A 25,958-nucleotide genomic window follows, 5' to 3' on the forward strand; every position below is an offset into this window, starting at 1 on the left:
TCATCACTACCCTGGTTATAAACAATATGTCAAATGATTCGATATGCGCCACACGAGAGAGGCAGTAACATAAGTGCTAAACAAACAAAGTGCCACCGTTTACCCACACATGCGTACACAACACTGCCATCCAATCAAAGTGCACAATAAATCACACTTGTACGCGTGACGTGTGCACCGTAAATACATCGGCAATCTGTCGCTGAAATAAAACCCCGTGAAATGAAATGCTGTGGTGCTCAAGAGAACCCCGACTGCCGCTGCATGAGCGATGTATGCGTGAGCTCCCTTTGAAACGCGTATGCAATCTATGTCAGTGAGCAGCGTGTGGAAGAAGGAAAGCAAAGAGAGGGAGAAAGACAAATCTCTCCGGTGGCCTCTAACCTAGATTAGGACCCGAGGGTGTCGAGTAGATAAATAATGGATAAAGCACTCGCCTTTTCTCTCTTGCTGAGAACGAGCAACGCAAATGTGACTTCGCTAACGCAGACGTGATCAAAATATGACTGGCACCGACTTGTGACTCGTTTCCATGACACCAGAAACAGGAAAAGCCACTCAGGGCTTGAAGACCCCAGAGAGCGGCTGTGTGACAGGTGTGGATGCTTCCAGACGGGACAGCGCTGAGTAAAGTTATGACTGAGCGGTGGAGGGCCGAGGAAGAGGAGGGGGGGTGGAGATGGAAGAAGACATATCATGGGTCGAGGGGGGAGAAGGAGCCAAGGTGATATACTGTGGGTGATGAGAAAGAGGGGGAAGGAAACACAATGACAACATACTAGAGGGGGAAACAACTCGGAGTTGAAGCAGGTCCAGAGGGACGAGGCTGGAGTGTGTAGAGAAGAGACAGCATAAGAAGCACCATTGTACCTGTGAATGGCGGCAAAAAGGTCCTCGGTGGTCCGCGGCCGGGTGGGAGTCGGGGTCACCATCTTCTCCTCAGAGGCCCCGTTGGCTGACGGGACGGGAGACGGTGCAGCCGCGCTGGAGAAGAACACCTCACCTGAGAGAGAAACATCCGAGTTACACACACTAACGAGAGAGGGAACTCACACACTTTCCTCGACAGCGTCCCGTCGCATGAACCTGGCTGTCTGGGAGATGCATGGAGGAGCTGCTGGACTGTCTTCTTACATTCTCTTTCTGTCTGCAGGTTCCCTCCCTCTTCCTCTCACCTCCCCTCCTCCTCCTCCTCCCCCGTCTGCGCTCCGACTGCCTGAGCCGCTGCAGGCAGTCTCACTTTACGCTCCCCCCCACCCCCCCTCACTAGATCCGTTCCCCTCCCCTCTGTTACGATTGGAGCTCCTCCCCCTCTGCCTACCACCATGAAAAGCATCCTCTTCTGGACACTTGAAGCCCCCCCCCCTCCCTTACCTCAGACAGAAGAGGGGATGGACAGTGAGCAGGACAGAGAGAGAGTAGGAGACTGAGATTAAGAGTAAAGGCGAGGAAAAGGCAAACAAATTGATATTTGGAAAGAAGGATTAACGGTGGAGGGAAGTGGAGTAGACAGTGGAGGATGGGGTGTGTGTGTGTGTGTGTGTGTGTGTGTGTGTGTGTGTGTGTGTGTGTGTGTGTGTGTGTGTTGGGGGGGGGCAATGCAGGGAAAAGGAAGGGACAGTAACCACAAGAGATGTCTGCATATGAAAGGTAGCAGGGAGTCAGAGAGGAGGCTGTCCCGTGATAAGCCGCGGCTCCTGAGCGATTTTCACAGTTTTTAAAAGCTTGAGGTTTGAAGTTCGCTTCGGAAGAAACACTCGTTTCTCAGCTGCCTGGAGAGTTGGCCGCACAGCAAGCCGGCAGTGGCATCACGACTAACCATATGGGATTATGGAAATGAGCTAAACCAACAATTCATTGACTCCATTTCAAACGAGTGGGTTTTTTTTTTTTAAATAATAAAACATTAGAGAGCAAAATGGTTTCTGTAAAACTCACCTGTGTCGTCCTCCTTGGAGCTGACGGATCCAGTCGTGCTACTTGTCCCATCTCCCTCCTCCTCCTCCTCTTCCTCTTCCTCTTCCTCTTCGTGAGCCTCTCCGTTGGTATACCCGGCATGGTCAGGACTTGATTGGCCGGCAGCAGCAGGTGTGTGCTCCTCCTGGGTTATTATGGGAGATGTTTCACGACTCTCGGAAGTTTCCTCGTCCTCCTGTTGCTCACTTATGTTATCTTCTTTCATTTGTCTTTGCAGCGCATCCACTTGGTCTTCTGTCTGCAACGGGCTGGTTGTACCCTCATGCTGAGATGGAATCTGTTCAATGATTGGTTGGGGGCTAAATTGGTGGAGTAAAGACATGTTGGGTTTCTTGGAGACGACTGGGGGCTTCTGTTTGACAGGGGAGCTTTCAGAGCTCTGTGGGGGGCTTGGCAATACATCCTGTTCTTCTGCTTTGTCTCTTCTGTGTAAGACAAAGTAACTCTGATCCTCAGCTTGTCCATTTACGACAGCACTATCTGTCGTGTCTTCTGTGAAACTGAAGTCAAAAGGGAAGTCTTCTAAGAGCTTTGAGACGGGGGATGGTGAGGAGTTACGAGAATCCTCTTCTAGGGAGCCGTTTGACAGCATAGTGGGATGCTCCAGGGAGTGAGACTTCTGCAGGGGCTTGAGACCCTGAAGGAGGTCCAGCCCTGTGTGGCCTGACGTGCCGTTCATCTCTTTCTCGGGCCGCCTGACGGAGCGGAGCTGAACGCTCTGCAGCGCAAACGGGGTGATCAGGGGATTAGGTGACTTCGTAGGGCTGGTGGAGAGAGCTGCTTTAGGAACGGCTGGGGAGGAGAAAGGTGGGACAAAAGCAGGCAATGGAGGAGGCGGAGGCGGCCCCATAGAGGGGATAGGCGGGGGAGGTGGAGGACTGAAGCTCCCATTGAAGGATGAACTGGAGGGGAATAGTGTATCAGGGGATGGAGGAGGAGGGAAATCAGGGGAGGTGGAGCAAGCAGGGGGTGGGCTCTGTGTTTGACCCTTGGGAGTGGTTGGTAACGGGGGAGCTGGAGGAGGAGGAGGGCCTGCGATGGAGCTTGGCGGTAGAGGGGGAGGAAAGGATGGAGGTGGGCTCAGAGGGGTGGTGGGAGCTGAGGAGGAGAGGAGTGGCAAGGGTGGATGTGGTGGGGGAGGAGCTCCGAAGCTTTTAATTGAGTCGGAGGTGTTGGAGGAGAGGGAGGTGGAAGAGGAGGACATGGACACAGAGGAGAGGAGAGAGGACTTCCTCTCGGGCACCCTGGGCCTGGGCCGGGTCCCCGAGGGAGACATGGACCTGACGAACGAGGGGACGGGGGTCCCAGCTGTGGGGGTGTTGGACTGGCTGGAATAGCCGCTGGACGGCGAGGTCAGTCTGTGCACCCGGTCCGGGGAGGAGGTGGACATCTTGGGCTTCGCTGCCACGCCTCCCTCCTGCCCTGGAGCTCCAGGCGCCTGGCTGCCGTTCAGGATCTCACCTCCGTTGTGTAACTCTCCGGGGTGAGCCTCGGCCAACATGGTGTTTGTGCCATGAGCCTGAGGGGAGTGTGCCCTCTGGTCTCCTTGGTTACGCGGGTAGTCCATGTAGTAGCCCCAGGAATCAGCATAGTCTGAGCGCAAGCTGCTGGTGTCGCTCTGAGCAGGCGTCACATGGCAGAGCGAATACACGCCAGACACGCCGCCACAGTTGGCATTAGCTAAAAGTGACGCTGCAGAGCTACAGGCACTGGTGCTACTCTGACTGCGGGGCCGAAGCACCCAAGGGTCATCGTAGTCGCTGCATGGGCTGTGAGAGGGGGAGGAAGGCGAAGCCCCTATCCCCTTCCCTCCTCTCAGACCCATCTGCAGGCTCTGCTGCAAGCTGGCAATTAGAGTCTCATTGAGCATGGCTCCGTTTGGCTCCTGAGCACCGCTGATGGCGCTTACGCCTCCGAGGGGCTTTTTCACAGAGCTCTTACGTCTGAGAGAGTCTGTGCGTGCTGGAGGCAGCGGAGGCTTCTTGGACTTGCGGAGTGAGATGCTCCGTGACAGCGAGCGGTCACTGTACAAGCTTCCAGTGTCTTCCTGATTGGCCATCTCCCGGCACTCGTACATGCTGTGCCTGGTGGCCCGTGCAGGCGCCGCTCCGTGCCCACTGCCATGGCTGCGAGAGCGCAGGCCTGAGTCCATGTGCATGGAGGTGTAGTATCCGTCGTTGTCTTGGGAATAGAGGGAGCTGGAGTCAGTAGTAGTCCTGGAGGAGTGGTCCAGGCTGCCGTACAGCTGGTTTATGGGAGTGGAGCAGCTGGAGGTCAAGGTGCGGTGTGGAAGCACCATGTTTTCTGGCGTGTCGTAGATCCACTGTTCCTCGGGCAGTCCGGAGGGCGGCGTGGGCGCCAAGGTGCTGCGGCTGTGGATACTGCTGTCAGAGTGCCCCAACTCGCTGGCCGGTGCTGCGACCACCAGACCGCCATCCCTTAGTGGGTGAGTGGGGGTCGAGGTGGCCAAGGCTGGGCAGGTGGAACTGTGGGTAAAAGAGGTTGGGCTGGGGCTCATGGGGTCTGTGTTGGTGGAGGAAGCCAGACTGAGCGGATGAGCTGTGGGGTAAGAGGAGGAAGGGGAGGGACCAGAGGTGTTGAGCATAATGACCTCAGAGGCGCTGGACAGGGTGGCGTTGGGGAGGAGGGAGGTGGAATAGGCAGCATGTGGGGAGACCACACATGCTGGGCCACCCCCCCAATCACTGGCTTTCGCCCCCCTCAGTTCCTGAGACTTGGGCCGGGGAAGGGTGCCTGTCCGTGGGGCATTTCTCATGTGCACCACCGTGTCGTCAACCTGCAGCCTCCCAATCTGCCTCTGAGGCGTAGTTTGCTCCTCTGACTTCATGGGGGTGCTGCTGTAGATGGGGTCTGCACTGAGAGACACTCTGGCCCCCGGTCGAGGCAGACTGTGAAAACGAGAAAGATCTCTGTTGTACTGCGGCAGCATCATGATCCCCGAGCTGTCGCTGCTCGAGACGGATATACTTCCTGTTGAGGAGGAAGCAGAAATGCCGGCCATTTGAGCCGCGATGCCCTGTCCTCTCTGAGCCCGGATCCTCCTCATGGACGGGGGCACCACCTTCACGTCTTCTGTCTGGCAGCCGGAGTCTCTGGTGACCGAATGTCGGAGCATCGAGTTGACGCTCCCAACTCTGCCCAAGGTGGAGTACTGTCCCGGGATGAACATGGAATGCGGCCGGAGATCTCCTTTTGCTGTTGTCAAAGGGAGGAGGAAAATAAAACATGTTATCGATCAGAATATCTTGTTTTCTCTTCGAGCACCACTAAGCATATTTCCCCTCTTAAAACTTCAGCCACAATGCGTCTGCTCTTCTGCCCGGACAGCTAAACTGTGGTCACATGGAGGATAATTCATTTGATTTGCTGTAACCGTCACATGCGTTAATAACTCCTGGTCTTCTTCGTTAAGGAGGAAAGGATATGAGGGGAGACAGAAAGACTCCTCACTAAGCTTCCTCTCCTAGTCTGGCTCAGTCCGACAGAAAAGCGAATTATACCCTGGGGTCCAGGACAGGCAGCTGTTTAGTTGCGAGGCAGCCAACTAATGCATACATGGACACGGACATACACAGCGTTGACATGGTCATGCACTGACACGGGACAGAGCACACAGCACACAGAAATGCAGATATCACAAAGACACACACACCGAACACACCGGCTTGTAAACAAACAATTTGAAGAATGAGTTGTAAAAGGGGATATGATGTCTATTGTGTCTCCCATCTGTGGTGCCTCTCCTGTTGACGCTCGTATTCCAAAACATACACACACTCTTGCGTCCTCTTTTCTCTCTCTCTCTCTCTCTCTCACACACTCTCTTCCTCCTTTGCTAAGAGCTGGAGTGACAGCTTGGCTGCTGCTGCTGCTGCTGCTGCTGCTGCTGCTGCTGCTGCGATAGATTAAGCTGCAGGTCTACTTTCGCAGGCAGCTCTTGTACAAGGAGAGGGAGGGATGAAGCACTGGGACAATTACCCCGGCCCAGTAATCATGACATTCAGAGGCTGTCGTCAGCTGGTCACTAACCACACTCTAAAGCTCCTTTACTCTCAGCCCTGGTGATGTTATCGCAAAGAGAAATGACATTCTCCTTAGATATGTCTGCTGTCCTACAGATCAGAGATGTGTAACTAAACATCAGCCAGAACAGCAGTGTCAGCTTAGGAAGCTTAGCGCACGCTTAACACCCCTCTCCGCTGTGTGACTAAGGATACTAAGGAGTCTACTGGAGCTTCATATCTGTTATTTAACCCTCATCTGTTTGGAGCGCTTGAGGGTTATATGTTCTGAAAGATGACGAGGGTTGGGGGGGACGGTTTTCCCTGATCAGGGTCTCATAATCAGTACATGTTGGTAAGTATAAAACACATGGGACACATGCCAGATTATCAATATATAGCCCTAGGATTAAGGCAGAGAGACACAATTCACAGAAGCAGCACAGCCGATAGTTAAGCTGAACGATTAGAGCACAATATGTATATAACAATGGTACTGCACTTAACCTTTATTATCTGACATGAGAAAAACGTCTAAAATTAGATTAAAAAAGTGCAAATGTAAGGACAAAAAGGGGGGGAAATAATACAATTGAAAAGAATGTCATAATGGCTGTGGGTACAGTTCAAAAGGGTGGAGGAGAGCAAATGAGGACACTCTGTATGAAGAACTGAAACAGCTGAACATCTGCAGGGCCCCGATCCAACACTTTGGACTTGCATGTGACATTTTCTCCCTCCCCTTCGGGTGAGTTCATTCTCCACTTAATGTTTAAAGTTAATGGATTAGGCACAAATGCATAGTGAGTAAGGTTATAGTAAGTAGTGAAAGAAGGAGGGATGCTTGTCCAGAGTGTTGGTACAGGTCTGTGGACAGTACAGGGCAACATATTTCCCCACAGTGATCCATACCTAGCTCATGGTTGAAGTTGTCAGGCAGCCCTGATATAGTCTTTCTGCGTTTGACCTTCTTGGGCCGGCGGGACATGGTGTCCGAGTTAATGAGGGAGCGCCGGACGGTGGCCTGCCGGTCAAACACGGCCCCTGGTAGCCGGGAGGGCGAGAGCAACGCAGGCGGACACACAGGCAAAGAGCAGTCGGTTAGTTGAAAGGAACAAACTCAACAACATGCAGAACGTTTTTAAGTTTTAACATGCAGCAGGTAGAGAGACCTTAATTGTCAGTTTAACGAAATGTAACAAAACAAAACAGTTCCCTTCAGTGGTATCTAGCGAGGCATATCGTTTTGTCTTTCTTTGCCCAAGTTTGAGTTTTGTAAGGACTAATATGTAGTTTCAACTATTGCCCAACCAATACAGGATTTTGAAAGGCTGGTAAATCAACGCGTGCGCCACAAATCAAATTCCATTCTAATAGGCTAACCAATTCTGGGCAAATGCCACATAAAAAATTCTGTATTGTATTATAAAGCAAAAAAAGAAAAGAAAGATAAATTGTTTGACTATGATTAGGGTGAGCTGACCCCTTAAAGGTGGGGTAGGTAAGTTTGAGAAACCGGCTCGAGATACACTTTTTGTTATATTCCATGGAATGCTCTTAACATCCCGATAGCAATGAATATCTTAAGTGCTTTGACAAAAAATCCATTGAAAAATGTCATCTGTGGAAGCCGTGGTGCTGTGAAACGCACGGCCCGGCTAAAGTAACTGGATGGCCAACCTGCCTGTCAGCCTTCCATCGGGGCACAAACTTATCTCGTGCCCTCATTGGTCATGTGTGCGTTCGTGTGTGTTGGAGGAGGGGCTCTGTAAGGAAGTGGCAGATTTTTTCCGGCTGTGTATTTTCAAATTCTAGCGCACTCGAGCCGGTTTCTCCAAAATGACCTACCCCACCTTTAACTCTTCTTCCACCAGCCACATATAATGGCCATTAATGGAAACACTGGCTTCAAAAATAAAACGTACACGTTTAATCTGAAGGTTTCTGATAATTCCCAACTGAGGTGTTAACATATATGTGAGAAATGTGAGATGTAAAATACATGCCCGTATCACAAAAACACACATGCACAGAACAGATATGAGTAGGAGCATGCACGCACACACATTCATCCTCCTCCCTTTCAACCCATCCTCCCTGAAGGAAGAGTAACATTTTATAAGGAGCCGCTCTTCCTTCTGCAATGTGGCTAGCTGGTGACAGCCAGCAGGCGTTAGGGAAATAGAAATTGATATGAGGGGCAGATAGTGTCTATCACATTCCTCCTCAAAGTGACAGGAACATCCCTGAGTGTCAGTATGTGTTTCCTCTCTCCTTCTGAGTAATGTAATGTGACAGGAGACGAGTGCTTTGTGTGGAGTGGGACCGCATGAAGCTGTCATTAGTGTCTGAAGGACGACAGGACTGCAGCTGTATTCCCTTTGACGACACTTTAAATGTAGAGGTTGATACTGAACTGCGTTTGAGGTGATGCTCATCTGTGTATATGTCATACAAAAAGACTTTGTGAAGCATCAGACATGCCACAGTGTATTCCTAACGACCAGAACTGGCAGAATGAGATGTTATTTCTTTGTGTGTGTGGTCGATAGCGCAGAAAATGGTGACATGCAAACAGGGGTATTGCATCGACACGTTTCGCTGTGTTTCGCCCTGATCTGACATCGAGTCAGTGAAAAGCCCTGACCCTTGGAGGAGCTGTCAAACCATTTTTGGCACACAAACACTCGCTCACACGCGCATAAGGGAAGGTGAAGGTCAGCCTGCATGGAGCATGATGGAAGGAGAGAATATACACGGAGGTGCAGGAGGAGAGGCCGACGCCATGACATGACTGACACAGGTTTTCCTCTGTGGATGCATGGATACAGTAATTGATCAGTCTATAATCCACTCATCCACAGAGGGTTAATTAAAAGAACAGTCTGACATTTTGAGAAGACCAGTAGAATCTGAAGATTTAATATGTTAATATGGCAGTTTTTAAATGATTAAAAACTGTATTTCAATAAACATGATAGCTGGTTTATAGTATAGCGCCACCACCAGGTCATCATTTGTATTTGTCCAATACTCTGACATAAAAACTACTGACATTTCCCATCTAGCTCAGCTGCTGTATATAGGTTGCAACTGTATTCTAGGCTTTGACCTTGTAATCTCATTTAAAAAAAAAAAAAAAAAGACTAAAATAATGTTGATCTTTTCATCAAAGTCTCAGTGATTTAAAATGTTTTAAAAAGTCAGAAAGTTCCTTGATGACAAACAACACAATGTATGATGGGAGGTGCAGGGTTAATGTTACTGAATAGACACCAGGGGATGATTGAGACCAGATCTAGTAAATACATCTTTCTACGTTGCTTTTTTGTATGAAACTAGAGGATCAGGAGATTTGTTTCCCACTACACACACTGATGAGAGTGGTCGCTACTCGCTACTCGCTACTGATTGAGAGATGGGAAAAGAATGGTTATGTGACAGGTTTGCGATGAGGTCATACCTGTGACGTTGATAGCAACGATGTCTGTGGCTACGGCCTGAGCCGCCAGCCTCATCTTCTGCTCCGGGGTGGGGAGGGGTGCGCCCTTGTTCCATACAATCTTTCCGTCAACCTCGTACCCCTCCTCTCCCTCAACGCCTTCCTGGGGGGTCTGGGGCCTCATGGACAGCTGAGATTTGTCGTCCTCCGCTGATGATGCTGTGGACTAAAGGCAGAAAAATAATGGGTTAACAAGATGTATAACTTGAAGAGGAGCAAGGAGATAGAGAAAGAGATTGAAAAGAGAGATAGAAAGAGGAAGAGAGGAAATGTACAGAAGAGTATGGAAAAAGGAAATACGGTAATGAAAGCGACAGGAGATGCACAGGGAAAGAGATGAAAGACATTGGAAAACAAATATTTTGTGATTTTAAATTAAAAACCGAACACAATTACAGTGGGAATACAATATTATAGAATGGAGTAGAGCGGTATTTGACTGTACAGACTAAATTGACACGTATGAACTAGGGCTGCACGATATTGCAAAAAACTGACATTGCGATTTCCCCCCCCCTGCGATATATATATCGCGATATGAAAACATACAGGAATTGAAGAAAAGACGTTTTTTTTGCAGAGCCTGCATGTCACACACTCAAGTACCCCTGACATGAGAGCCGCGCAAGTTTTCCAGCAGCAAAATAATTGTACCATGACGTGTTTGAGTTAATTTACCTACTTAATATCGCAAGTCCAAAAAAAAAAATCGCACGTCTGCGCGATGTGAATATCGTGCATGCGCATATCGCGATTATCGTCACAACACCATATATCGTGCAGCCCTAGTATGAACACACTTCAACACTTTCCCGAACCTGTGTCGAGAGCTGGAGTTAAATAAAATCTCAGATTTGCCTTCTTAATAGTTTGTTTGGGTCCCTCACTTCCGTTTCGCTTCTCATGCACTGATTCGCTAAGCTGAACAGCCAATCAGAGTGATTTCTTTGGCCGACGGCCTTTAGCCGACAACCTCCTGATTCAACATGTTGAATCGGCGGCGGAAGGTGTGACACAACGGTGCGGGACACACCAATCTGAGTAGGGCAACACGACGCTCATCGACGGCCCGACATCGGCTTGGTGTGTAAGGGACTTTAGATGCTTGTGTGCTGTAAACATGTTTCACAAACAATCAAACCCACATGGAAACACACTAACACACTTTCGCACACAGACACATCTTTCAGAGTTAATCTGACGGAGCGTTTTAAAGATGGCAAGATAAAAGCAGAGCAACCGTGCGGAAAAAGAGAGGGAATCACTCATGCATTAAACTGTGTCTCACACACTAACAGTCCTCCATTTGAAGCAGAATTTACTGCCGAGAAGCAAACAGACAACTGCAGTTTACTGCGCCATTCACGCTTGAAATTGAGCAGTTAGTCAACAGTAAACTAGCTTTTTACAGTTTGCTGTCAGTGTCCATTTGAGGTTTTGAAATCATTGTTTTGATTCATGAGTAAAGACAGGTTAAGATTTCAAAAGCCAGTAGACACAAAAAGCAAAGCGAACTTGTTTAGACTTCACTACCTAACATTATCCCGACTGTATCTGGAACAGGTTGAGCTTTGAGTGTGATTTTGTTCGTCAGAGTTTGAAAGTTACTGGTTAAAAAAATGTCTCAGAATCTCCAAATACATCCAGAAATAAATCCCTAGTCCATTACAGTTCATCCTGACAGTCCCAAGCATTAAAAAGAAAGGTCGGCTATTTGTGCTTTCATACAAACCATGCATGGATGGATGGATACATAAATAGGGGAGTGGAACAAGAGGAGGCAGAAAAGGGGGAGGGTATAAAGAAAGGATCTCAGCAATAGTTTGGTAGCTTGTTATTTTGATGTGTTGCTCAACCTGCGGTCCTGTTTCTCCCTCTGAAGCTGCTGTCAGGCAAAGTTAGGCTCACTTTCCCCAGCGCAACAGGAAGTGAATGGAAGAGGGACAAACAGCGGAAAGTAGAAAGACAGATAACGAGAGACGGAAGTGGACAGTTGAGAAAGACGACAGCATATTATGAAGGTCAGGGGGAAAGCATGAAGAGAGCGGCTAACAACGAGGGGCTCTGGGGAACAAAGGAGACCCTGATCATAACAGTGAAACCCCCTGTGATCCTCTCAGGACCCCTCATATCACATTGTGTGTGAGAAATACAAATGAGGAGAATGTCAGTACACACTAATGGTTCGCCACTAAAAAAAAGCAATACATCCACTTTTGTCTGTTTGCCTTGTTATTTTCCTATTTCAATCACTCTTCTTATTTTCTACAAATTATAAAGGAAAGAGAATAATCATTTAAAAAAAGACTGAAGCCAGCAACAGTTTATTCTGTCTATACAGTACAATCAGCTCTGCCTGAAAATGATGACAGGCCAGAGAATGAGAGGCAATTAAGTTAAAGTTATAATTTAACTATACTTTTTCATAATGCATGCTGACAGCCCCAACAAAAAAGCCTTAGTGCTTCTTCTAAGTAAAATCATTTATAACTAACTGACAACATCTCGTTTGCTAGACTATTTTAAATAGCTAGACTAACAGGGTAGAAATCCAGAAATTTAAATATGGAATTATTTGTGTAAAAAATGTATTGGAAAGCACTGTCTGCCAGTCAGAGAAGTATTTATTGTAAATTACGAAAAATGTTTATTATAATATCTGACCACTAGAGGGCAGTCTGACACTGCTTAAAGTACTGGAGATGAGTTTCTGCTGAATCAGTTGCAAAGCACTGCTGTGAACACATGTACTTCAATAACATCTAAATGTATTGACTGTAACATCTGCAAAGTTGTGTTTGTGTACCTTCTTATCATCCTCCTCTTCATCCTGCAGGCTGCTGTTGGACTGTAAGGGGTCAGAGAAGGTGGGACCCTGAGAGTAGTACTGAGAGCTCCTGAATCCATCTTTCCTCAACTTGTCGCATTCTGCAGGACAAACAACAACAAAGGAATATGTTAATATAGACCACAAATACTTGGATTGCCCCATCGGTGTCTTTCTCTGAGCTTTTAACGTTTACAACCAGACACTCATTAAGATCACGGGTATATATTTACGAATAATTTGTCAGGGGAAATTATCACAATACGTTTGAACAGAGCTTGTGTTGAGTGTGATACTGAAGAGTTTCTACAGTTCACACTCATCATGCTTTGCTGCTCCAAGATATATTGATGTGCCAAAAAAGTAATGTGTAATTTGTACAGGCCAATTTGAGCGTACAATATTCATAAATAAGTAATTCAATAACACTAAAGTAGTAGGGATGTGTGAAATATCCATAGGACACAGAAAGACGTATTTCTATAACTGTGTGTGTGTGTGTGTGTGTGTGTGTGTGTGTGTGTGTGTGTGTGTGTGTGTGTGTGTGTGTGTGTGTGTGTGTGTGTGTGTGTGTGTGTGTGTGTGTGTGTGTGTTCATCAGTGTATCAGTCCCTGTTGGACGCTGCCAAGCGCTGCTCACACTCCCTCTCGTCACCACCTGCTGTGACGGGCTGGTGATGTAAGTCTGGGTGTGTGTGTGTGTGTGTGTGTGTGTGTGTGTGTGTGTGTGTGTGTGTGTGTGTGTGTGTGTGTGTGTGTGTGTGTGTGTGTGTGTGTGTGTGTGTGTGTGTGTGTGTGTGTGTGTGTATGCCACCCTGTGATAGGAAAATACTTTATATATGATTGTGTGTGTGTAATAGGCGGGGGTATCAGTTTCAGTCTGTCACACACAGATGGCAGAACTGTCCCTCTCTCTCCTCCATCCCCCTCTTCCTCTAAGGGGGCATTTAGCACATCATCTCTCTGTGTCACTGCAAATATCTACTAGTATATCCTTTGTCTAGTCTTGAATTAGCTCATTATATTCACGTTGTAACCTCGCTGGTCTTTTATCTTGCTTCATTGGGATTTATTCAGTGTGTGATGCACAATCAAAATCCCTTTTGCTGAGTGACACGTGTGTGAACCAAAGCACAGCCACATCGCTCCTCGCCTGGCACCTCAGAGAGGCTGCTTTAGATCCCTTTCATGTGCCATCTATCTCCATAGCTAATTACAGCCCATCTCTGTGGAGACACACGCTGGTGCATGTATAATGCTGTCAGTAAATGGATCCTAATGGGGTTGGCAAAGGTAGCAAGTGTAACAAGCTGATGTGGTAGCGGTGTGGAAGAAGGGTTCTAAGAAGCGTGATGAGGATGATGACGGGGAGCGGAGCAGTTGTGATGATTGGGGAAGGTTTATTCGATAAATAGGACTTGATGAGCTGCTTGTCGCTAGGAAGAAGTGAAGGGAGGGGACACGAGACAAAGAGCAGAAAGACTAATGGATAGTGAGAATTGAAAGAATATAACAATGTTTTAAAACATTATATCTTAGAGTTTCTGTATGACCTCACAGCTAGAAAGACATATTTATTCATTCACATTTATTCTTGCAAAAATTAAATCCTAACAACAAGCTGGTGCCCTGGTTAACACTGAATGACATCATTGACTTTATTGTTTTTGATGTTATTGACACACACAGGCGAGTGTTATGCAACACCTCTGCTCTATGTCGACCTGTTGGGATATTTTCTGTATCTCACCGGCAGCTTGCAAAAGCCTCACGGCTGAACACACACAGAAATCCATGTGAGAGTGAAACAAAAAGGGGAAGCACATGCCATCTGATTGCTTGATTATTTGCCTTTGCAGTGTAGAAAGTAGATATGTGTATCCTGCTATGCTCATGCACGCACTGGGTTTAAGGACTATTTGGGAATGCGCTCCTGATAGATTAAGCAATAAATAATAAAATATCTTGTAAAAAATACTGTTATTATTATGGAAATTGAATGAAATGTAGTAATTAAAGTAGTATGCAAAAGTATTTATATTGTTGTATTTGGAAATAATGCAAAAACCACTGAGTAAACACTAAATTAAATATATTTCTAAGGCTGGGCTGTCGGTAGATGTGTAACCTCCACTCAGCTCCATGGGAGTGGACCATAAAATGAAGCGCTTAAACACAAAGACACATTCAGCACAGGTGCTCCCATTGGACACCTGTTGTCTTTCAGTGAGGACCCCTGGGGCTGGGAGGGGATGACAGGAGGAAAGGCCAGTGACAGATTGAGGAGGGGGGGCTGAATAAATCCTACCTACCAGGTGGTGTTTGAGTATCTAGCAACATCAATATTGCAGGAAGAAATATGCAACAGCACAGGTGTCAAACAATGCAAAGGACAAAGACTTTTTTTTTTGGGTGTGTGTATGTTTGTTTACGGCGATGACTAAAGCTTTACACACTGTAGGCATCATGTTACAACCGGCTTCTCCCTATTTATCTCCGCCTGTATCAGCCTGGTTTTTATCTGGCACTAAACAAGGCCACCCTAGGTAAACAACAAGCCTTGACCGTAAAAACATCCACCCACACACACTCCTCCAAGCCTTTCCTCACACCTGCCCGTCATCCGTTATCTTCGAAATGACCGGACAACTTTCCCAGCTCTAGTTCCCAGTAACTGTTGGGTAAACAGGTGCCAGCATTAACTGGGATTCCCACTATCCTGTTCCGGGAATGTGGATATTAAAAAGTTGTCACTCTCAACTCCCTGTGTTTGTCTGACAACAAGGCTGTGTCTGTGTTTCTCTGATTGGACTGGACAAACAGGAAGGGGAGGATCTCGCACCGTTGTGTTGTTGGCTAAACTCTGGGGTGAACACCGATTACAGGTTTGGACATTTTAACAATGTTGCAGACAAACACAGCTGATCTTTTCTCTGATGCCCTGATGGTCAGTTCCAAATATGAGGAGGTCCGGCAATATTCCCACAATTTAGATTTTTCAGTGTGTATATTTGTAGATTTAGGTGATAGGGAAGTAAGTCAAGGATTGATTGGGGAAGCTATTCATATTTACATTTGAACAAAAATCCCTCAAAAACATTTAAATTAGAGCTGAAACAAAGTTCCACCTTTTCCATGATTGTATATTTGACAACTTTACCATGTCAAATTGCTTTCTTCTTCTTTCCATGTTTTGAATTCATTCTAGAGGCTGTAATATTATACTCCCAAACAGCAGCACTGGACCCAGTGTGTACGCCTGAATATCAGATAACCCACCACCATTGTTTGTTGTTGTGATCATGTTGGATCATTACAAACTCTCCAATTATAGTAATCCTTACCTCGCAGGGCGCTCTTCAGGTTGACTTTGGCCTGGCGGTGGAGGTCTTCTACGGCGGGGGGGGCGGCTGCCAGGCAGGAAGACGTTCTCCTGCTGGTGCCACGGAGCTGTGTAATGCACCGTCCACTTGCTCTCCTCATCCAGGTTGGACACAGCTGCAGAAACACAGAGGTAAGGCCAGAGAATTTAGTTGATTTAGTTCAACTTCCAATTGTATTAACACTCCTGAAGGGTATTCTGAAAACATCTGCCCATGACCAGTTGTTGCAGACCAGCAACAGTTGACATATGACAAACATAGGGTTAACAAAGTCTAAATCCTTTGGTAACAGAGTCTGAGAATGAATAGTGTCCTGCACGGGCAGTAGTGGCACCTAGAGGGATTTGTTTATATTTGTCGGAGAAGAGGAAGGGGAAGTAGATTAAGGTGCTTTGCATCGAGGTGCAAGTCTTCACACCAACAACATGTCACACATCTGAGACATCACACACAAGGCCACACAAGTCGGAGGGGGAGGAGGGATGAATAGGGAGGGAAAAACTAACCACATGATATCCAGCTCAGAAAAATAAACATGATACTGAAAAGGTACAAAAGCTAACTTTGAAACTAGCTAACTAGTCCTGAGAGAAATCGCTTCAGAAAAACAATAACGAATACTCATTCAATGAAATCACAAAAGTATTTAAAAGCTTAACAAACACTACTGTCTTAAACATCAAACCATCTCTGTCTTTACTAAATAGGGAACACACTCCTCTGTTTCTTGATGGTTTTCCTTGAGCACTTCTTTCAGTTAAACATCCGTAAACAATATTTAGCTGCTTTCTATTTTGCTACGGCTGACGGTGTGTAATGCTGATGGCCCAGTAACCGACGCCTATAACCATGCTGGATGTGTAAGCCACAAAATACAAGTGTCAGCAAAACGACTGAGATCAACAAACACACTTCCCAAAAGTGAAGCTTACCAAGTGAGCGTATCCAAGCCAAAGTTGGTGAGCGTGGGTGTAGGACTAGCTCCATTTAAGACTGTCCCTGTCCTGACCATCACAACATGTCCAACCGACTGTGACTGAGGGTTTGGAGGACCCAGGAGGAAGGGGACGGGTCAGGAAAGGGGCCGGGAGTGTGGACTGTTTTTGGTTGAATGCCTTTCACAGGTGCTAATGAGTTATAGTAGGATGCATAGTGTGTGTGCGTGTCGGGGGAGGACAGGAGGCCTAAAGGGCGGTATGCCTATGGCTGCAAATTGGTCGTTGGAGAAAGTGTGAGACTGTGCTGCTTTCATGATGTCTGAAAAGACTCTGAGAAGATCTTCTGTGACGATCAAACTTTAGCTATTTGTGACTAGCACTGTGCGACTAATGGGTACATATACGTTGGACACTGAACACATTTGATGGATCTATTTCTAAGCAGCAGTCCAGTGTGCTGTTGACTAACGGCACCCTTACGTCTGTCTCTACAACCTTTTACCTCAAGGAGGGAGAGGTCATTGTGTTTATTCATGTCTCCATTCACCCTGTTACCAAACACTTTAAAAAGTTCTCTTCATCAACATATTTTCTAAATCCTTTTTGCATGCTTGGTAATGTATGAGTAAAAATACAACAGAGACAGAGAGCCTGTTGTTTACTTTATAAACAACAACCACATGAGTCAGTTGTAACACATACGGCACAATGCATGCAGGGAAACAAACAAACAACGAGATATCTTGTATGTAGAATAAGTTCTGCGAGCGCAGTCCCAACAGAATAACCACTTGTAAACATAGTCTTGTACAGATTTTCGCGAAAAATGATTCGGACTGTAACACCACAAGCCTAAAGGGTTGCCAAAAAACTCACAACACCTTCAGTTTTGACATTTTGTGAGGATGTGTGATGGGCGTAAACTTGTGTATATGTAAACAGGGTTTTACTGTGATGGTCTAACAGTGTTGTTCAACATGGTGTAGCAGCTTGCCTACACTGGTCCGAATAATCAATCAAATCTTCAATAGGCAATAATCCTCTGAACACAAGTCCAGACTGGAGAGTTGCTTGAAAAACCCACATGGTTGATGTTGAATTTGAAATGTGAAGGTTATAAAAGCCGGCTGGTAGTTTATTTTGGAGCTCACACCAGACCAATATGCAAGGCAGTGTCACTTCAGCTGCGAGTAAATAAAATGACATCCTTAAATCAGCTTGTCTGGCTTAATAAGGGTCCACTTAATCCATTTCTTATGAAACCCATTTCTAATATTCTTGCTCTCCCACACGCACACTGAGCACAGGTAGCCCTCCCCCAGCCCCTTTCAGATCATGGGGTTTGAATAGACCTCAGCAGGGCTAGGCAGACCAAGGACATGGGGACTATGGACACAAAGCCTGTATTGTCCCTCTGCATCGGTCTCCACATCAGGCCTTTCAGTGCCACAATATGCCCTAGCTCCTCAACACACACACACACACACACACACACACACACACACACACACACACACACACACACACACACACACACACACACACACACACACACACACACACACACACACACACACACACACACACACACACACACCCACACACACACACACACACACACACACACCCACACACACACACACACACACACACACACACACACACACACACACACACACACACACACACACACACAGGACTCTGGCGCAAAGTCTTTGAGGAGTCTTCTAATCCTTCTGGCCATCTACATCCCTACATCCACCAAAACTCAGAGCAAACAGGGGAACACTCTGATAGACACAAACAGGCGACATCAGAGGCTGCAAAAATACGGGGGTCTCTGGACTGCAGTGGAGGACCGAGGTGTCCAGCTGGGGCGCAAAGTGCAGACATGTGCAAGATAAGACGTGTGAGGTAGGAAAACGCTGAGCTAATCATTCACAATATCACCTCAGCCTTCACTGTAACATGTTATGAATACACCTGAGATTAGAGTCCGCACAGTCAGCTCGCCCTGTTGTTAAACCCTCATTTGCTTAATACACAGCCATTGTAGGAATCACTACACTATACAGCCGAGCCTTGGAGCAGGAACTAATCCTGCTAATAAGAATCCACTGCACATGCTTGGCAAACAGACCTACAATTGTTTCTTTGAATGTCAAGATCAGATTATCGGGAGAGTTTAGAACCAAGTAAACATTTAAAAACTTCTAAATTGCTCCAGGAAGAAAGAAAATGGCCCAACTATATCTAATCGAGTGGCTGTTGTCCAAAAGGCTTCCAGCTGCTACCTTTACAAACGCTGTCGGGTCATTTACGGCTAATAGTTGTCGCTTCTGTGAAGTGTTGTCCCAGTGGTTACCTGGTAACAGGGTGCAACAGAGGGTCGTCCCTGGGCTCAGCAGAGTCAGCAGTGAAGCATTCGTTTTGATTTAAAGTATATATAAATCATTTAAGATGTTGCATGTACACATTACATACAGCAAAGCTTCAATAACGTGATTCAAAATGGCCATTCAAATTAGCAGGGACCAATGGAGTAATTACAGACACAGTATTCCTGTCAAATTGATACAAAAACAAATTGAGATCCACTCCTGTTCATTTGAACTCATTTTATTGATCAGAATAAGCAGAAAATACTTCTCAGACGCATTGATAATCCATATAGAATAAAACACATCTTACCCTTCCTTTTGAAGTATTTAATCACAGATTTTAACGAGGTCCCGATAAACACCATTATTCCGGTTAAATGTATGTGTCCTTCTATGTTTTTTAAACTGTCCTTGACAGACACAAAATATCCAAGTCCAGGTAAAAAGAGAGGAATAGGAGATGAAGTACTTCTGGTTTCGGCTCACATTGTTACTACACGCAGCCCGGCTAGGAGTGTGTGCGAGCGTAACCTATCTCTCTCTCTCTCTAAACACACACTGAGTCCAACACTCCCCCCCTCAGGCAGTCCTCGGACACACACACACACACACACACACACACACACACACACACACACACACACACACACACACACACACACACACACACACACACACACACACACACACACACACACACACACACAACACACACACACACACACACACACACACACACACACACACACACACACACACACCACACACACACACACACACACACACACACACACACACACACACACACACACACACACACACACACACACACACACACACACACACACACACACACACACCTGCCCCTCTGTTCCTCTGTGCATTGGTTACCAAGGAGTTCTGGCTGCCTCTCCCTTCATTTCTCATCATCACTCGTTCTCTTCTCTCCCTACACCCTCTTTCTTCTTCACTCTGCGGGACTCTGGATATAGCTGAGAGTTAAACATGCCTTATTAGAATGAACCGGCAAACCGTGCACTTTTACAAAGCAGTTCAATTTTATGTTTCAGTTCCTCGCGCTCTCTTTCTATCTCTTCCTGACTTTGCACACTGCTCAGTGTGAGTATCAGTGTGTTGCCGCTTTGACTAATCTGGGGAATATTTATGCATCCAATTAAACTATCAGTCACCTCTCCGGGAGAAGCTTGTACACCCTTGAAAAGAAATGTAGCTTTTCATGAGGTATTCTCAGGAGAATGCAGAGTGTAGGAAACAGGAAACACTATTACACACAGTGTAATGCACTAAAGCCTGACATTTATCTCGTTTGGTCTCAATTTGTTCCAATTTATGGTTAGTAAAACAACATTAGCTTAAAAGGACTAAACAGATGCCTTTGGTTATCTAAAACTCAATTTTTTTTAATAGAGCTTCTTTTCCATATATTATTTTTATTTGTTCTTCCCTCTGGATGTTTTTTATGAACTCCTCTTCCTCCATCTGATCATTCCCAGTCTGCCGCGTGTGCACATGGCCACTGAATCTGTGCCACATGAATATAGATCACATACAATCCTCCCATTGTCCAATCTGCTCACACTCACACTCCGGCACACAGCCATTCAAATAAATGCAAACGCACAACCACACACACCAACGAGTGTAGGACGGCCCCTCCCTATGCGAACGTATTTCTTTTCAGCCCAAATGGTTGATAAGGGGAGGGAGGGAGGGGGCTGCAACAAGAGCTTGAATGGGAGTGCAAATGATCCTTGAATTTGTGGGTAGAAAGGTTTCCCCCTCCCCCCCTCGACCTTGCTCATCTGAGCCTTTCAGCCAGACTCAGAAGTAGTGCTGTAAACAACAGTTTGGATTTATTTACGTGTGTTTTCGTGTTTTTGTCATTTCTACATAGTACAGGAAGTGTCTATTCACAGTATTTTTGCAGTTGCTTTTGCCCTTGAGTTATTAAGCACTTCTCTGTGAATGTTAAACCTGTGTTTGACTTTCATAAAAGTCTTAACAAGAAGACACTATTATTATTAGTGTATACTGTAAATAACAGAGTTATTTTAACTTAAAGTTGATTCAAAGTGGTTGCTATCATGAAGTGTTGACATGTTGCACTTAAGATAAAAATAATGTTGAAGATTTTCCCAGACTGACATTTATGGTTGGAAGGGCTACACTTCCCCATCAAAACCATATGGATACTATTAAGTATCAATGGTCCTACAATAAACTTCATATGTATACTTTATAAAACCACAATCCTACAGTGCGTGTCATATAAAATCTGAGACAGTGCACTTTAAATATTTGCCAAAACAATAACAAATGAATAATTGAGTGTACTGTATAATCATTAAATTAATCAATGACAATTACAATGCTTTTATTTATACACAAATGTAAATTACATTTCTTTAGGTTTTGGGCTGATCCGACAAAAGAAGTATTGTAAAGGCTTTGAGAAATTCTGAGGGACAATTATTTCAAAACATTTTTTGACATTCTATAATACATTTTAGACAAATTAACCAAAAATGAAAGCCCATACTTTCAACTGAGGTATAGCAGTACAGTATGTCAATTTAAATTGACAGTAAAAGCTTATCTCAGGTCACCAAGTCTTTCTGATGGTGTTAGCACGTGTCTAACTTCAGTCCCCATGTTTTGTCACCAGCTCTGCTTGGCTTGTGTCTCGTACTGTTTGGCACGCGTACAGTATTAGGATCATTTATGCAGACGCGAGCCTAAGCGGCATCCCTCATTAAAGAGTCTATTGTTCTCAGGACTGTCGATGCAGGCACACATGCACAGAGTGACAGACAGGTCAACAACTCTATCCGCTGAAGGATGGCTTCAAATCTAGGCCACCTCTTGGATTAGAGCTATCCATCCATTCAGCCATACGTCCCAACATCCTTCCGCTCAATCCCACCGAAGAATGGAAGCCCCAAGCCCAAACAATATCAATCTTTCATCTGTGTATACTCTAAGCAGCGCATGAAGGAAGCGGAAGGACTCTGTGGATGAAGCCAGGAGCTCCGAGGAAGAGGCTTGTATAGCAGGACAACCATCAGGGATTACGAACCTGATTAAGGAGCAATTCTACTCATATTAGCATTTAGCCTAAATGAATCGATTATTTAATAATTCCCAAGGTGACATTAAAATAACTTGATTTGTCTAACTAACCAAAAAACTATTATATTTCCTATGATAGCATAGTACTTATAAAATCAATTTGCTGCATCTTTAAAACATTCATCAAGACTCCTTACATTAGCTGTGTGCAAATGATATTCATTAATTCCAGCAAGATTAAATAATTCTTTGAGAGGATAACAACTGGCTTTGTTTGCATTGCAACAGAAAAACAACACATGGTTATTACTATTAGGGCCTATGGAAAGATGACGATTATCTCTTCTTGTTAAACAACCATGCTCACGTGATAAGGGAAAAATAAGGAGAAATCGGGGCGAAGTGAATAATTAACCAGTCTTGTTGCACACTAGACATTATTAGGACTCAAGGGTGAACGGGCAGGAGCGATAATAGGAGAGAGATTGATGAGGGGCTCATGCTCCCCTTCCTTTCTTCACATTCACACCTTTAGGATCTCCCAACCAAGCCTACAAAATACCCCTAAAGTTATTTTTATTTTATCTTTCTCGATTCAACTCCAATTCCCTCGAGTCCTAGAACAGAAGGATCAATCCCCAAAACACACTTATCCCTCTCTCATTCAATATCGTAGTCTATTTAACATCCGTTCAAATTCCCCAATTGCCTGAACCTGCCTTGCACATACACACGGACCCCCCCCCCCCCTTCCTCCATCTGACAGGTCTCAGCTTTTAATGTTATAATTGGACTTAAAAAGGAAGTGTTACGCTGACCTAGTAAAAACCCCTAACTCTCCTTGATGCGCTACTGTCAATTGTCTTTCTCTCTTTTCATATCTATCTTTAAGACATGAGCACTTTAACGACTATAATGATTTTACTCTCCATGTCTCCCTTTCTTTTCTTTTCTCTTCTTGCTCAGGTCTTTACCGGCATGCACCCCACCTCCCCATTAGCTTGTAGAAAACCTGCCAGGTGGCGATAAGCAGGAAAGTGCAAGTTTCACACATGAGCGCACGCAAACACGTTGCATCTGTTTGTATGCAGCGTTGCACATCGTAACAGAGTTGATACAGAATCACTACAACATGTGAATTTGGTTTAAATATATAAACTTTAGCTAAGTAATCACAAAAAGTAATCATCTTTCCTCAACGATTAAGTGAAAGATGCCCTTAAGCAAGGAGCTAAATCCTTGATAGCATCTGTGAAGTATCAGTGTTTTAATTTCTAGTGAATTTCCAAGTGACAATACACATTTTCTAAAAAAAATAAAAACAACCTCAGGAAACCAACAAGGGGGGTCAAACAGGAAATGTACCATAAAACCCAGACAAATGAATAAATAACAACACTGCATAAAGTTTCCCTTTTATGTCATCCCATCTCTCTTTTTCTGTGAATGAAAATCTATCATTTATAGCATGTACAGCAAAAACACACCATTTAATCCCTTCCCCCTTTCTGTCATCCAACATCTCTGTGAATGAAAGCATAGCAACAGGGGTCAATGAGAACCTGATCGCTGGGTCTCAGAGATAGAGAGCAGGGCATGAATTATCTAACAGCGCAGGGAGCGGGGGAGGTATAGTTCAGCACGATGAAGGTTGAGGGGTTAATGATCATACTCCATATTTAAATGCAGGATTTTCTTTGAGCAAGTAAACATGAGAAAGACTGCACAAACAAATCTGTGATCATCAGAGAGCTATTACATGAGTCAGAGTAGCATGCTGTAGTTTCCATTACAGTGATAACGAAGCTACACAGAGATAAGAGGGAAACCACTCTCTACAGTGCTAACAAGGTAGTTAAGCTAGGTTCAACTTCAAACTCACACACACACACACACACACACACACACACACGCACACACTGAAACCAAGGTGACAGAGAGCCTTGGCTGAGTAAACATGCTGCGATAACTGTTTTTCTGGCACTGATGATATTAGCATGGGGTGTAGTCCCGCGCATCACACACACACACACACACACACACACACACACACACCACACACACACACTTGGTGAATGACCTTTCTCTGACACCAAACCCTAGCTGTCTGTCTCTCATCCCTCCTGCCTGTCTCTCTAACCCTCTCCGTCTGTCTTTCTTTCTTCTGTTGCACTTCGGTCTGTTCGGCAGACAGAGGTTACTGGGTAAGGCTCCTTTACTCCCCCCCGTCCCTCTTCTGGTGTTTCCGTCTGACCTACTCCATTGATGCAGCTGGGATTCCATCACACACACACACTCACCCTCTCTCTCTCTCACACACACACACACGCACACACACACACACACACACACACACACACACACACACACACACACACACACACACACACACACACACACACACACACACACACACACACACACACACACACACACACACACACACACACACACACACACACACACACACACACACACACACACACACACACACACACACACACACACACACACACACACACAGGCAGTGCATTTGCATGATTAAATGCAGAATATGGCGGGGGTTCAAATAAGTCAGACTTAAGGAGACAAATTGGAGTGAAGTAGCTCACAACATGTCATTTTCACAAACAAGTTGTTGTGTTTGTGCAGAGGTTATTTATCTGCCACTAAATGCAAGTGTGTGATACATATATTGTCACTGTGTGTGTGTGTGTCTGTGTGTACAAGTTACACACACAATGTTTTAGGATACTTTGCCAATAGCAATAATTGGGGAGATTTGATTGCATTTTGTGAGTGTGTCTGTGTTGTACCCCAGATTATTCTTTGTGATAAAAGGCAGTGGGGCCTCCCTCTATAGGCTGCTCCTCCTTTGTGATCCATGAGAAAACCCTCCGAGTATGTCCTGAGCATGCTCACACCATCACTCACATAATCAGACTCTGGTCTATTTGTTTATTTTCAGTTTCACAAATATCATCGCATTGATGTGGTGGCCCACGTGTATTTGTGTTTTCTGTTCAAACACCATGTAGCTGTTCTCACACAGCTTGAGATGTGTGAAAGTGGATGAATGTCTTTGAAAACTTTTCAAAAGTACTTTCAAAGAAGGGGGAGAGGTGGGAAAGCAAAGTTTGCATTCACAAAATGTTGAACGATTCTTTGATGTGGTAGAAGCGGAGCCATTTTGCTGAGTAGCGATGCGAGGCAGGATAGAAAAGGCAGTGTTTAGGGGGACAAAAGAAACGGGAGAGCGGAGATAAAGACAGCTGGGAGAGAAAATCAGGAAGGGAGGGCAGGGTAACAGCGAAAAAGACAGATAAATGGAGTGTAAAGGCAGAATATCCATAGGTAAAGATGCATGAAAAACAGTTATAATACACACAAACATACACAAAAGCCAAGCAGGCTTGGCGGTCGTGACTCATTTTCCCTCCCTTGGCGCATGACCCCACCCGACCCTCTTTGAAATTCAAGCCAGGGAAATTGAGATGGAACAGATAGAGGATGTATGCACCTCTCTGTCGGCAAGTGAACAGACAAGACTGCATTAGTCTAGTCCAGTGGTTCTCAAACTTTTTCTGTCAGGCCCCCCCTTTTGAGAAAAAAAAAAGTCGGGCCCCCCCCAACACAAATAGTCAGGCTCAGTGGCTGCGCCAGAGATTTGTTTTGGGGGTGCTGTGGGGTAGCTTGATGTTTCATAGAGGGTGCTCAAACATTTAGGGTTTCCCATTAATGTCCCGGGCGCTACAGTGGAATGTTCTACTGCAACAATCCCCGCGCAAATACACAGTGTGACATTACAATGACGGCTCGATAATCAGCTCACGGCAAG

At 45.6% G+C, this 25,958-nt stretch overlaps 1 protein-coding gene across 1 annotated transcript in view; it reads right to left on the reverse strand.

The window, feature by feature from the left end:
* LOC117440371 (NHS-like protein 1) overlaps positions 1-25,958 on the reverse strand; it is a 127,564-nt gene that overhangs the window by 4,895 nt on the left and 96,711 nt on the right. The window contains 7 exon segments of the mRNA XM_034076700.2: positions 871-1,003; positions 1,939-5,193; positions 6,912-7,043; positions 9,463-9,667; positions 12,308-12,429; positions 15,673-15,733; positions 15,735-15,826. Of these exon segments, the coding sequence (XP_033932591.1) occupies positions 871-1,003; positions 1,939-5,193; positions 6,912-7,043; positions 9,463-9,667; positions 12,308-12,429; positions 15,673-15,733; positions 15,735-15,826 (4,000 nt within the window).

The sequence above is a fragment of the Pseudochaenichthys georgianus genome, chromosome 24 (assembly GCF_902827115.2).
Source record: "Pseudochaenichthys georgianus chromosome 24, fPseGeo1.2, whole genome shotgun sequence".
Taxonomy (NCBI): Eukaryota; Metazoa; Chordata; class Actinopteri; order Perciformes; family Channichthyidae; genus Pseudochaenichthys; species Pseudochaenichthys georgianus.